Genomic DNA, 14113 nt, shown 5'->3' on the forward strand with positions numbered 1-14113 from the left:
GCACCCTGACTGGCAGAGAGAGGTGACTACACATGGGCAGGGAACTAAACACAGGTAGTCCCGGCCAGTACAGAGTGCCACGGCTCGGTGCGTCCATCAATCAAATGACTGCTTTCTCTGAGTGCTCAGATGACTGGGACTTCCTGTGTTTACTCATCCTGAATCTGTTCCGTTCTTCCATTTCAGATATATTGTCTCCAGCTCCTCCCTCTCTGGAGACAACACATCATCCCCTAATGTGGCAGGATCTTGTCTCTTAGCTCAAGCCCCGCCCCCTAAGTGATCTCTGGCCACTACATCCTACATCACTATCTTTCTGACATATTCTACCTGATGACATCACATACAATTAGAGTGCAGTCTTCCATTTGGTGATCCATAAGTCTATAGCATTCACATTTGCCTGCTAGATATGTTTGGTCTTGTTGTTCCAGTCATGTGACATATGGTGTTCTCTTCATCACAGAGCATTATAGGACATATTGTGTAATGTTTCAATTGTTAAAATAGTCTTATCATTGACCCTATACTTACACTACTGTAATGGTTTTCCAGCCTTTTGCCTCTGCAATGACTGCCACGCAAGGGACTATTAAAGCAGCCGCAAATTTTGATGCGCTGGCTGATGCCGAAAAGCTAAGAAAGGCAATGAAGGGATTCGGTAAGGCTTTTATCATTCCTCATACATTTTGCTCGGATCCCTCCATTTTCCTGAGTAAGATCTCACTGTATGTGATTCATCCTATCTTTTTCACACAGGCACCGATGAACAAGCCATAATTGACGTTGTTGCTAACCGTTCTAATGAACAAAGGCAGAAGATTAAGGCTGCATTTAAAACCGCTTATGGGAAGGTGAGCTCAATCAGTAAAGGTTCCTATACAGATTCCTTTCGAGAAAACAGACTACTAGCCAAGTGACAGTTCTATGGGTCGTTGAAAAAAAGTGGTCAGCCAAATAAGCATATGGCCATCATCTGTGTATGGTGTATGTCCACCTTTTTAAGGGTATGTTCACACTGAGTAAATGAGGCAGGCGGGATTCCGCAGCGGAGAGTTCCGCCATGGAATTCTAGCGCTTTTACTCAGTGTGGACATACCCTAAGAGAAGTACGAGCTTCCATTATTGACTGCAAGTACAGTATGTGAAGCCTGCACCATTTGGCTTTGTTAGAGATTTATGCTTGTATTACTCATCCCAGGCAAGATTTGAATACAGGTGGGATAGAAATCAGTAATAAAATTTACTTAAGCAAGTTTTATGCAAACAAGGCAGTGATCTGGTTACTGCACCTGCTCTGCGTTTAGTTTTTATGCCATGTTAAGATCACATGTGGTGTGAATGTGAAGATCTTGCTTTGTACTCATTGTAGGGCATTAATGCAGGACATGGAGATATAATCTTACAATCTGTAAATAGCTTTATTAATTGATACTGAAATGGATGTAAATCTTCAGGACTCCACCTCCTGGCTTACATTTGTCACATAGGGGTAGGAGTGTATGGGGGGGGGGGGGGGGGGCTCAGACGGGACTGGTGCTGGGAGGGGACCAGCACCAGTCCCATCCGAGTGACGCCTTACACTCTAACCCCCCCCCCCCCTTTGAATTATCTGTCATCTAGAGAAACTTTCACATGTCATTTAGACATTAATGTTTAGATCCTACCCATCTGTAGATCATCACCTGAAGTGCGAACTCAATCCCAAAGCCCCCAGGTGTAATTGGCATGAGAAACTGTCTTACATGACTTGCACAGCTTGATTTTGAGTTTTGGACAAAAGGAAAGAGTCCTGGTCAAATTGCAGTGTGGGTTCAGTAAAACGGAGTGGCTTAGTGATACAAAAAGTGCATACGAATTCTGCCATAGTTTACGCCAAATTAATAGTTGATCTAAACTTAGACTAGACAGTCCAAAAATTCAACAGATTTATCAGACAGCCAGAGCCACTAAAAATTAGTTTTAGTAAATGCCTGTAGAATGCCAGGATAATGCAAAGTGTTGTGTGGTTCCCTTTTGGCAAAATTAGTGAGGCAATTCTGTGTACGAGATACCTGATAACTCCTGCAGGCTACTAACTCCATGTAGGTTCACTGATTTGTGTTTGATGGAAGTGTCTATAAAGTAAGTTGTGATTCATGTTTAATAAATTTTGTTTTTGAAGGATTTGATTAAAGATTTGAAATCTGAACTAAGTGGCCATGTGGAAGAACTAATCATCGCACTCTTCATGCCTCAAACATATTATGATGCTTGGAGTGTGTACAATGCTATGAAGGTAACACATCGCACATTAATGTACATGCAAAAGCATTTTATATAGACGATGCCTGTGTCACAGGAACATTTACTATAAGTTGCCATATACACTAAGAGATGAAGGGTATGAGCTGTGTAAGGGTCCTATTCCACGTGCCGAGGAGGGCCCGATCAATGATGTAAACGAGCGGCAATCTGCTAGATCGCTGCTCGTTTACTTGGGCCTATTCCATGGCCCAATGATCGTTGAGCGAGGGCTGCAAGGACATCGTTACCGATGGTCCTTGCAGCATCATACATTACCTGTCAGGTCTTCTCGGCGCTGTCTTCATCCCCGGGTGCCGCGCGCTCTATCTTCAGAATGGCCGGTCTGCTGACTGGCCAAACTCGGCCAATCACAGGCTGCGGGGGTCCCGGCCTGTGATTGGCTGAGCGCTCCATCAGCTGACCGGCCTTTCTGAAGATAGAGCGTGCGGGACCCAGGGATGAAGACAGCGCCGAGAAGACCTGACAGGTAATGTATGATGCTGCAGCCTGTCAAATCGTCGGTCGCCCGCCGCGCACCGCTATTCAACCGTAGCGATGCACGGTGGGGGAACGATTATTCTAGGTCTGGCCCTAAATGAACGATCAGCCGATGACACGATCATCGACTGATCGTTCTCTCTATTTCACCGAACGATCCGGCCGATTATCGTTACTGTGGAATAGGGCCCTAAGTGCATCTCATCTGACTTCATAAACATTGATCCTGGCCTGTTGGGATGCAGGTGAGAATAGATTTTGTCATTATATCTCTATACCATAACCTGATTATTTTTACACTCTCTTCTTACAACACACCTGTTTTGTTATGTTTCTATCTTTGGTTTTTAGTTATTCCAATCTTAAAAAAATGTAGAATCTAATTTTGGTGACTTGTGTCCTTTTTATAACTTAATCCTAGTAAGCATTATGGGTACAACCATGTCTAGAAATTTATATTTTAACAATTTCATTGTCACTTATTATATTTTTATATTCATTTATTATTATTTTATTATTATTTTATTTTATTATTATTTATTTATTTAATTTTTTTAGGGTGCAGGAACAAAAGAAGGTGTGCTCATTGAGATCCTGTGTTCCAGGACGAACAGTGAAATCAGGAATATTGTTGCATGTTACAAGACAGAGTTTGGACGGGACATTGAGAAGGATATCCGCTCTGATACCTCTGGACATTTTGAGAGGCTTCTTGTGTCTATGTGCCAGGTGAGCTATTTTTTGCTAGATAATAACTTCACCATTCACGGTTTTCATTAAAGAAGCCCCATGAACACTAAAATCAGCATAAAGGGGTTGGGGGCGAGAAAATAATCAAGTCACTTCCTGGATAACATAGTGATGTCACGACCCGACTCCCAGAGCTGTGCGGGCTGTGGCTGCTGGATAGGATGATGGCAGGGGGACAGTAAGGCTAGGTTCACACTGCGTTTTCAGCATCCGTTTAACGGATCAGTTTTTTGCAAAAAAAAAGATTCCAAAAACTGATGCATTCGTGTGCATCCGTTTTTCTATTGACTTGCATTATATTAAAAAAAAAAGATCAAAACGGATGCGTTTTTTTTTTTTATGCACAATAAAGTACTGTTGACACTACTTTTTGGACCGTTAAAAAAAAAAACAAACGGATCCATTAAACGGATGCTGAAAACGCAGTGTGAACCTAGCCTGAGGGACACTGAGCATCCATTCACAACAGAGCAAGTTTGTCAGCTCACCCCCATAATGCTGGTCTCTCCTGCACAATCAGCGTCCCAGGATAGAGCACGTGAAAAATACTCGGGTTGTATCCTGGCAAAGTAATGTGGAAAAAATGGAAATGGATCCCACAGCTCTGGTAAAATGTTATTTTTTATTTATGTTTCAATAAATTTTCTACAAAGTGATAATCACGCTGATGCGTTTCAGGTATAACCCTTAATCATGGCAAATTACAAATGATAAAGTCAACATTTATATATGGTACATGGTAATTGGCACTGAACAAAGAACATCTCACACACAGTGGGAGGAGAGAGGCAATGTCAGGTGTGTTCACTACATCATCAGACCCTGGGCTGAATTCACACACACTGGGGGATGAGAAACAGTAACAGGTGTAACTTTTCCCCAGTAATTGAAGCACATTACAAAGTTATAAAACTCTGTAATGTGCTTCAATCACCTATCTGCCTCTCTTCCCTGTCTTTTCCCCTCTCAACCCTCACAAGGAAGTGTAGGAAACTCACACGTACCTAATTACTGTTGTCACCAGGCTGCTCTCTCAGCTCCTTCTTGTGACGATGCGTCATCAACAGGAGGGCTGGTCTAGCTCCTGTTACACCAGCCTCCCCCTCCCCTGCCTTGTCAGCTGACTCTGCTTGCTCAGCTCCAATTGGCTGAGCAACTGCAAGCCATCTGAGTCAAGTCACTTGTTTATCTTCCCTCGGACTGACTCCCAGCACATAGCCAGCTACAGGACCCCCCCTTCTGCTGCCGAGTGGACTCGGTGAGTGAAGGAGTCAAGTCACTTGTTTATCTTCCCTCTGTGACTGACTCCCGGCAGATAAGCTATACATACCCCCATCTTATCTCCCCCCTGCTGCCCTGACCTAATTAGGGACGGCCATCCTGCAGATGTCACTTTGCAATGTACACTACATTGCAAAGTGAAAGTATGTGTGTGCAGCTTCAGTGCACAGGCTGACAACCTGTGTGTCTATATAGCAGCTTGACGAGAGAGAGGGAGAGAGGGGGGTCGTGTTTAGTGTATGATAGGAGTTGAAGTGAATGGAGGCACAGGCACTTGCAATGTCACAGCAGCCAAAGTGCATCATGGAAAGCTGAAACCAGGAAGTAAGGAAGAAATGAAGACCAAGAATGGAAATCAGGGGGTGTGCAGACAGTGGGAAATTCAAACAGTAACAGCTCAGGAGGGATGATAAGTATAATAACTATGTTTCTGATTTTGTTTTTTGTTTTTTCTTAGCACAGGAGTTGTCCTTTAAACAAAGAGAAGTAAGGCTAAGTTCACACATGTAAGTTAACAGATATAACCAATAAATACATAATTACAAAAACAATAGTGAAGATATGCATAATGACAAGCCTGCTGCACAAAAAAAAAAAAAAATTGTATTGAGATTTATCAGTAAAAATAGTTTAAATCAGACCTATAATTCATTCCCCTCAGATATCGTGTATCTAGGGTGAGTATCCAATAGTGTTCCCTGCTGCGTAACAGCTTAAAGGAGACCTGTCACCCCCCCATGCCGGGGTGACAGGCTCCCGACCCCCCCCGTTACAGCCCCCTATACTCACCTGATCCCGCCGGGTCCCACTTCCTGAGCCAGTCAGGTCACGGAGAGCCAGTCGGGTTCACGGAGATATGAGCGCCTGAAGCCGCTCATATCTCCGTGGCCGGGGGGGGGGGGGCGCCATCTTGATGACTTCACTTGCGTTCCACCTCTGGAACGCAAGTTACGTCTTCAAGATGGCGCCCCCCCTTCCCCGGCCTAGCTACACCAAACAAGCGGATTAGGTAAAGTATAAGACTGTAAAGGCAGTCTGTATCTTCATGAAGTCTATTTCTTAAACTGTAAAGGCAGTCTGTATCTTATGCCTTACCTACTACTCTGTGCAGGTGCAGCAGGGCCGCGCCGCCATCTTGATTACGTCTTTGCGTTCCACCGCTGGAACGCAAGTTACGTCATCAAGGTGGCGGCGCCGGCCTTGCTGCACAGAACAGAGGATTAGGTAAAGTAGAAGATACAGACTGTAAAGGCAGTCTGTATCTTCATAAATAGACTTCATGAAGATACAGACTGCCTTCACAGTCTGTATCTTCTACTTTACTTACTCTGTTCTGTGCAGCAAGGCCGGCGCCGCCATCTTGATGACGTAACTTGCGTTCCAGCGGTGGAACGCAAAGACGTAATAAAGATGGTGGCGCCGGCCCTGCTGCATCGGCACAGAGTAGTAGGTAAGGCATAAGATACAGACTGCAAAGGCAGTCTGTATCTTCATAAATAGACTTCATGAAGATACAGACTGCCTTTACACTCTGTATCTTCTACTTTACCTAATCCTCTGTCTCTGTGCAAGCAAGGCCGGGCGCCGCCATCTTGATGACGCAACTTGCGTTCCAACGGTGGAACGCAAATGACATCATCAAGATGGCGGCACCCGGCCTTGCTTACACAAACAAAAGAGTAGGTAAGGCATAAAATACAGTCTGCAAAGGCAGTCTGTATCTTCATAGATAGACTTAGGGAAAGATATACTTTAATATTAGGGACAGTGAAATTTAGATAGGTTCTCTTTAAGCACCTGTTCACACGCTGTATCCTAATACAAAATGGGAACATACTTATTAATGATATTAGTAATCTGACGAAACTGGGAACTGTACTCAGTGGAGAGTGTGAGAGGTGGTAATGTAGTTTGTTCCCGGTTATGTTCTGTGATGCTACGTGTACGTCTGTCCTGTAAATGATGATGTCTGGTATGACTATCGGCAATATGTTTGGCCCGTCTAATTGTGTGCTTACCATATCCCCTGTCCATCAGTCTGAGTTCAAGATCATGACAGGCATACTGATAAGACACAGCGTCTGAACAGGCCCTACGAGCGCCGATAAATTCACCCACTGGTAAACACACATGGATCCTTCAAATGTGCACAGTCTCTGTGCACTATCTGCATGCATGTTTCTAAAACTACACTTTTTTTCCTCCGCTAGCAATAATCGTACCTATAACATTAAAAGTTTTATGAACTGCAACAGCACTTACATCATATATCTTGCTACCAGCACCATGTGCCATTTACAATATATCGGCAGTACGAAGCAGAAAGTTAAAACGCATAGACGAGCATATAAGGGATGCCACGTCTATATCACAGCTATCATTCAGTAAATCTGTCTCAGGGTTTTCTAAACATTTTAAGGAATGTCATTCTGGTGATTTTCGTACTTTGCTGGTCACTTTCATTGAGAAGGTACATTCTCCACGAAGAGGGGGTGACATAGTAAAGCTGTTAATCAGCAGGGAACACTATTGGATACTCACCCTAGATACACAATATCCGAGGGGAATGAATTATAGGTCTGATTTTAAACTATTTTTACTGATAATTCTCAATACAATTATTTCTTTTTTTTTTTTTTTTTTTTTTTTTTTTTGTGCAGCAGGCTTGTCATTATGCATATCTTCACTATTTTTGTAATTATGTATGTATGTATTTATTTGTTATATGTTTTAACTTACATGTGTGAACTTATGCTGCGTTTACACTGAACGATAATTCGCCCAATCGTATGATTTTGAAGTAACGTGTGTTTTTTTTATTTTTTTTTTTAATAACGATCAGCATTTAGACTGAACGATATATTGTACGGAAAAATCGTTTTGCGATCGCTTAAGCCTTTCTCACACATAGGTAAAATCGGTGTACGACTGTTTACACGGAACGATCTGCGAATTTTTTGCGACTGACTATTTTAGAACATGTTTTAAGATCAAAATGAACGATTTCTTGCTCGTCGCTTGATCGTTTGCTACGTTTACACGTACGATTATCGTTCGAATTCGATCGTTGTCGTGCAAATTCGCACAATAATCGTTCCGTGTAAATGCAGCATTAGCCTAGCTTCTCTTTGTTTAATGATGCAGTGATTACACCTGTTACTGTTTCTCATCCCCCAGTGTGTGTGAATTCAGCCCAGGGTCTCTTTCTCTAATGATGTAGTGAACACACCTGAAATTGCCCCTCTCCTCCCGATGTGTGTGAGATGTTCTTTGTTCAGTGCCAATTACCAAGTACCGTATATAAATGTTGACTTTATCATTTGTAACTTGCCATGATTAAGGGTTATACCCAAAACGCGTCAGCGTGATTTTTATGACTTTATTTTTTATTTGTTACAATAAATTTTCTACATTTTACTGGAGCTGTGGATCCATCTCCATTTTTTCCACACTGAGCATCCCTATGCCATCATCCTCTCCAGCAGCCACAGCCCGCACAGCTCTGGGAGTCGGGTTGTGACATCACTGTTATTCAGAAAGTGAAGCCTTGATGCAGTAGTAAGTGCAGGGAAAAAAAGACTTTATAAGCATTTCCCCTAATAAGTGTATATTGGTGATTCGTACAACTTCTGGGGGGCAATACAATTCTAAAATAAAAATTTTCACTGGACTTCTTCTTTAAGCTGCCCCATGATGTTAGTTTCATAGCTTCACAGAGAAAATAGTGCTGTGCCATTTTTGTCTTTGCAAATAAACACTCAGACCACGAAGCATGAATATAAATTGCTGTAAAGTGTTCATTACCTAAGAAACCTGTTCTAATTTTCTGAGATACAAGAGATAACCAAAATGTTCACCTATGGCTAGGTTCACTCTGCGTTTTTGCAATCCATTTTTTTCATCCGTTTTTTGCAAAAAACTGATGAAAAACAGATGAAAAAGAAAAGATGCATTTGTGTGTATCAGTTTTGATCAGTTTTTCCATTGACTTCCATTGTAAAAACAAGGATCAAAACGGATCACTTTTCTTTAACGGATGCAAAAGTAGTGTCAGCTATGTTTTTGTGTCCGTCAAAAAAACTGGTCCGTTATTTTTACAATGGAAGCCAATGGAAAAACTGATCAAATGGATGCACACAAATGCATCAGTTTTTGTAATCCGTTTTTTTGCAAAAAACGGATAGCAAAAACGCAGTGTGAACCCAGCCAGTCTGAATTGCGTTTTACCTGTTACTATCACTCTCCACCTTTCAGTTATATAAAATGTCTAACATGTCTTTTATTTCTCCTCAGGGAAATAGAGATGAAAGTCAAAATGTGAACATGCAGCAAGTTGAACAAGATGCCCAGCGGCTTTACCAAGCTGGTGAAGGAAAACTAGGAACTGACGAATCTTCCTTTAATTTGGTGCTGGCCAGTCGCAGCTTCCCACATTTGAAGGCTTTGTCGGAAGCATATGCCAGAGTAAGTTAATGTCATGTAGTGTTTTATTATAAAAGTGGGAAACACCAGTTTTTAAACAATTGGCATACTGGACCTATTGTGCCCTTCCTTATCAAACCCAGCTTACACAGGGTATATTTTTTATGTAGAATCCTGACTCAGGCACCATTGATATCAATACTCTGATTTGGCAACTCATAAAAGTTAGTGTGGAAAAATCTTTTTAGGAACTTGTGAATGTGCAGAACTAATGTGCCATTGTAATACATGGAATGTAACGTGGAAATGTGGATTTTCTGTCATTTTTTACAATTGAATGGGGTGTTCTTGACATACAGGATAGGTGAGTGTCCACTAAACGCATTTCCAGGCAGAACCGCTTATAAAGGCTCACAGATTTAGAATTTAAAAGGTTATCCAGAATTAAAAATTAAAAATTGTACAACAGGTACAATCCCTGTTGTATCTGGTATAACAGTCAGCTCCATTTACTTCACTGAAACTGAGGTGCAAAACCATAGCCAGAAGAGGAGCTGTTTCTAGAAAAGTGACCATGATTTTTTTTTAAAGCCTGGATAACCCCTTTTTAAAGTTGCCAATTACAGCCCTATATGTATAAGGAGCACATTTGACGTGTGTGTGTGTGTGCGCGTGATAAAACTGATGCTAAATGGTATCCTTTATTTTGACTGTTAAAGCACTTTGTGATAACATCAATAGATATTATATAATGGATCTTTAGGAATTATTATTGGCAGAACACTAACCTACTTCATGGACTTTTACAGATTTCCAAGCGTGACTTACTAAGTGCCATAGGAAGAGAGTTCTCTGGACATATAGAAGATGGATTAAAGGCAGTTTGTAAGTAAACAGGGTATTGGATTTGGGGAGTCTGGGAAGAACTTGTAGTAATGTAGTAAGTTAATATCTTTAGCTATCTTGGCCACTGTTTGCTGATCTCATTATTTTCTATTCATGATGGTTTTGGCTGCACAGTTGTATCCAGTCTGGCAAATGTGTGCTAAACCTACAATCTACAATGTATAAGCCACTAAATGTTAGACTAAAATGTACTAAATATTACACACAGAGCAGCTGATGGGGATGTACAATCCGCTTTTAACCCTTTGAGGACCAGGCCCAAAATGACCCAGTGGACCGCGCAAATTTTGATCTTAGTGTTTCTGTTTTTCCCTCCTCCCCTTCTAAGAGCTCTAGCACTTTCAGTTTTTTATCTACAAGGCCATGTAATGCAACTATACAGGAATAGTTGTACTTTGTAATGGCGTCTTTTATTTTACCATAACATGTATGATGGAATTCCAAATATATTATTTATGAAGATATAAATTGGTGAAATCGCAAAAAAGAATGCAATATGGTAACGTTTGGGGGGTTCCTGTGTCTACGTAATGCACTATATGGTAGCAGTGACATGATACTATTATTCTATAGGTCAGTCTGAACACAACCATATGCAGGTTTACACAGATTCTCTAATGTTATATATTTTTTTTTAAATGAAATCCTTTTTTTTTGGCAATTAATTATAAATAAAATTATTAATACCATATTTGTGAAGATCGGACGTTTTGATCACTTTTTTTATTTTTATTTTTTATATAGAATATAACATAAAATCGGTAATCCGCGCACTTTTTTCCCTCTTTTCGTGCACGCCGTTTACCGTTCGCAATGACGCTTGTTATATTTTAATCGGACAATTACGCACGCTACGGTATATTATATGTTTATTTATTTTTATATGTTTTATTTATATAATGGGAAAGGGGGGTGATTTCAACTTTTATTGGGGGAGGGGTTTTGGGGTTGTGTGTTTAGTGTTTTTAACTTTTTTTTTTTTTTTACACATTTGAAGTCCCTTTGGGGGACTTTTACATCCAGTACTTGGATTTTTACACTGATCATTGCTATGCCATAGGCATAGCATTGATCAGTGTTATCGGCGATCTGCTCATTGAGCCTGTCTGTGCAGGCTTAGTGGCAGATCGCCGATCGGACCGCACGGAGGCAGGTAAGAGACCTCCGGCAGTCTGTCACTTACACTTAAACGCTGCGGTCGCGGCGTTTAAGGAGTTAATGACACGCGGCGGCGCGATCACTGCAGCGTGTCATTACCGGTGAGGTCCCGGCTGCTGATTGCGGCCGGCCCCCACCTGCTATGAAGCGCGCTCCGCTCCGGAGCACGCTTTATAGCGGGAGAAACACCCAGGGCGTACAGTTACGCCCTAGGTCGTCTGTGTGGCTTATTATAATTGTTCCTACCAAGTGCTGTAATAATGATCCTTGCGTCTGTTTACAGTGCTGTGTGCTATAAACCGTCCAGCCTATTTTGCTGAGAGACTTTATAAGGCCATGAAAGGAGCAGGCACCAAAGACTCCACGTTGATCAGGGTTGTTGTGACCCGCAGTGAGGTAGGTTTTTTTCCTTTTGTCCATTTAGAATGATTATGCGAATACTTACATTGTACACCTATAGGTCTTATTTGGAATATATGTACATTTTTATATATTTTTACATAATTCTAAGCTGTGTAGCAATACTGAAGCTATATTGAGCAAGGCTGTAATAGTGGGTACAATTCAACCACTAAACCCCCTGTAAATGTGCTACAATTTCCTGTTTACCACATCATTTGCCATGATTCTTTTCTTACTGTTCTGCTTCTTGTCTTTTCAGATTGATCTTGTGCAGATAAAACAAGCCTTTGTACAGATGTACCAAAAGAGCCTTTCCTCCATGATCGCAGGTGATACAAGTGGAGACTACAGAAAACTTCTGCTTGCCATTGCTGGTCAATAGGATCTGTCCTATGAGCTGGGGTTTATGTGGCCACATGGGCTGTGACTATGTCTGTACAAGAGATGTGATTTTGTGTCTTTTTGTTACGTGTCCAACACTTATAAAACCTTTTTTCCTGGGATTTGCTCATCCCAGTTAATGATCAGGAAGTAAGACATGTTAGGCATTTTAATACTTGTTCCATCGAGAAATATATTACACTTTGTACTTTAAAACATCAATTATATTATAGTTATTCCCATACTCTGCATATAGCATGAATAAATGTGTATCCTTTTGTTTTCTACCTACACTTGCGGAGTCTTGTATTTATTTTTGTACTCTTAATAAGCTCCTAGTCATCATGAGTGCATTATAATTTGTCTCTATATTAGGCCTCAATATGCAAAAAAGATCTGTGGAGCTTCAGTTGTGAGTCTCAAAACACGGGAATAGCCAGATAACCCTCCAGGGAAGGAAACCTGTTGCCAACGGGTTCCTTCCAGTGGGGAGATCACCAAACCAGTACCTGATATGTAGCCCCTTAAGCCTCACTGGGCTGCGAGTATAGGGACACAAATAGAGAAATACCAGGGTGGCTCCTTTTGCGTCAAAGTCCAACTCAGTTGCGAGTATTGCGACATGACTAGGTATTACTAAAACCACGCATCCATCCACAGACAGCTGTTTTGGGGTATTGCCCCTCATCAGTGTGAAGCAGGTTTCTGGTTTACTGGGGCAATGAAAAATATCCAATGGAGTACTCAAGCAAGAGTCTTGATTGATACATTGCCCCTTATAAAAAATTAAATATGCAAACAGGAATACGTGGAGCTTTGGTTGTGAGTCTGAAAACATGGGAATAGCCAGATATCCCTCTGTCTGTACAAGAGATGTAATTGTGTCTTTATGTATCAAACACTTCTAAAACCATTTCTCAGCCCAGTTAATTATCAGGAAGTAAGAAATTTTAGACATTTTACTACTTATTACATCGAGAAATATATTACACTTTATACTTCAAAACATTATTATTATAGTTATTCCCATACTCGGCATATAGCATGAATAAATATGTATTCTTTGTTGGTTTTCTACCTACGCTTGCTGAGTTTTGTATTTATTTTTGTACTCTTATTAAGTTCCTAGCCCTTATGAGTGCATGACATGACGGAACCACCGAGAGAGGGACCACACCCCCAGGGACAGGAAACTTGAAGCATAACTGATTAGGCCCTCCTCTCAACCTCACTGTGTTTTCCAGAGACCGGAGAGAGCCACAATTAGTGCAAAGCTTACTTTAACCTCTTAAGGACATATGACGTACCGGTACGTCATATGTCCGCACTTGCACTTCAAAGCGGGGCCGCGCGGCGGCCCCGCTTTGAAGTGCCGCGATCCCGGGTGCCGCGAGTAGCCCGGGACCGCTGCTATTAGCGGGCACGGTCTGATCGCCGTGCCCGCTAATTAGCTAATCTGAGGCAGCTGTCAAAGTTGACAGCTGCCTCCGATTACCGGAGGCAACGTTTCCCTGGTGTCTAGTGGGGGAGATCGCTCCTCCGGGACCTTGTCCCGGAGGAGCGATCTCCGTTACTGATGCCGGCCGGGGACGCGTCCAAGATGGCGCCGTCTTCGGCTCGGCACTCGTTCGTTTTCGGCTGCAGCAGCCGAAAGCAAACGAGTGCCGATCTCATGGATCTCTGCAGCATATCTATGCTGCAGAGATCTCAATGAGAGATCACAGTGTATATACTAGAAGTCCCCCAGGGGGGCTTCTAGTATATGTGTAAAAAAAAAAAAAAAAAAGTGTTGTTTATAGTAAAAAGCCCCCTCCCCTAATAAAAGTCTGAATCACCCCACTTTTCCCAGGTTTTAAATAAAAGTAAACAAATAAATAAATAAACATGTTTGGTATCGCCGCGTGCGTAATCGCCCGAACTATTTAATTAATCACATTCCTGATCTCGTACGGTAAACGGCGTCAGCGCAAAAAAATCCCAAAGTGCTAAATTGCGCATTTTTGGTCGCATCAAATCCAGAAAAAATGTA

The 14113-nt window shown here is 41.8% G+C and overlaps 1 protein-coding gene across 2 annotated transcripts in view; it reads left to right on the plus strand.

Moving 5' to 3' along the window:
- The window catches only part of ANXA7 (annexin A7), a 32758-nt gene extending 20381 nt beyond the window's left edge, over positions 1–12377 (plus strand). For both annotated transcript variants that reach the window (XM_069980473.1, XM_069980474.1), the window contains 8 exons: positions 556–661; positions 760–854; positions 2165–2278; positions 3343–3513; positions 9109–9279; positions 10047–10122; positions 11585–11697; positions 11963–12377. In XM_069980473.1, coding sequence (XP_069836574.1) covers positions 556–661; positions 760–854; positions 2165–2278; positions 3343–3513; positions 9109–9279; positions 10047–10122; positions 11585–11697; positions 11963–12085 — 969 coding nt within the window. In that variant the 3' untranslated portion in view covers positions 12086–12377. The remainder of the gene's footprint in view (positions 1–555; positions 662–759; positions 855–2164; positions 2279–3342; positions 3514–9108; positions 9280–10046; positions 10123–11584; positions 11698–11962) is intronic.
- The last annotated feature ends 1736 nt before the right edge of the window (positions 12378–14113 follow it).

Source organism: Dendropsophus ebraccatus, chromosome 8 (assembly GCF_027789765.1).
Source record: "Dendropsophus ebraccatus isolate aDenEbr1 chromosome 8, aDenEbr1.pat, whole genome shotgun sequence".
Taxonomy (NCBI): domain Eukaryota; kingdom Metazoa; phylum Chordata; class Amphibia; order Anura; family Hylidae; genus Dendropsophus; species Dendropsophus ebraccatus.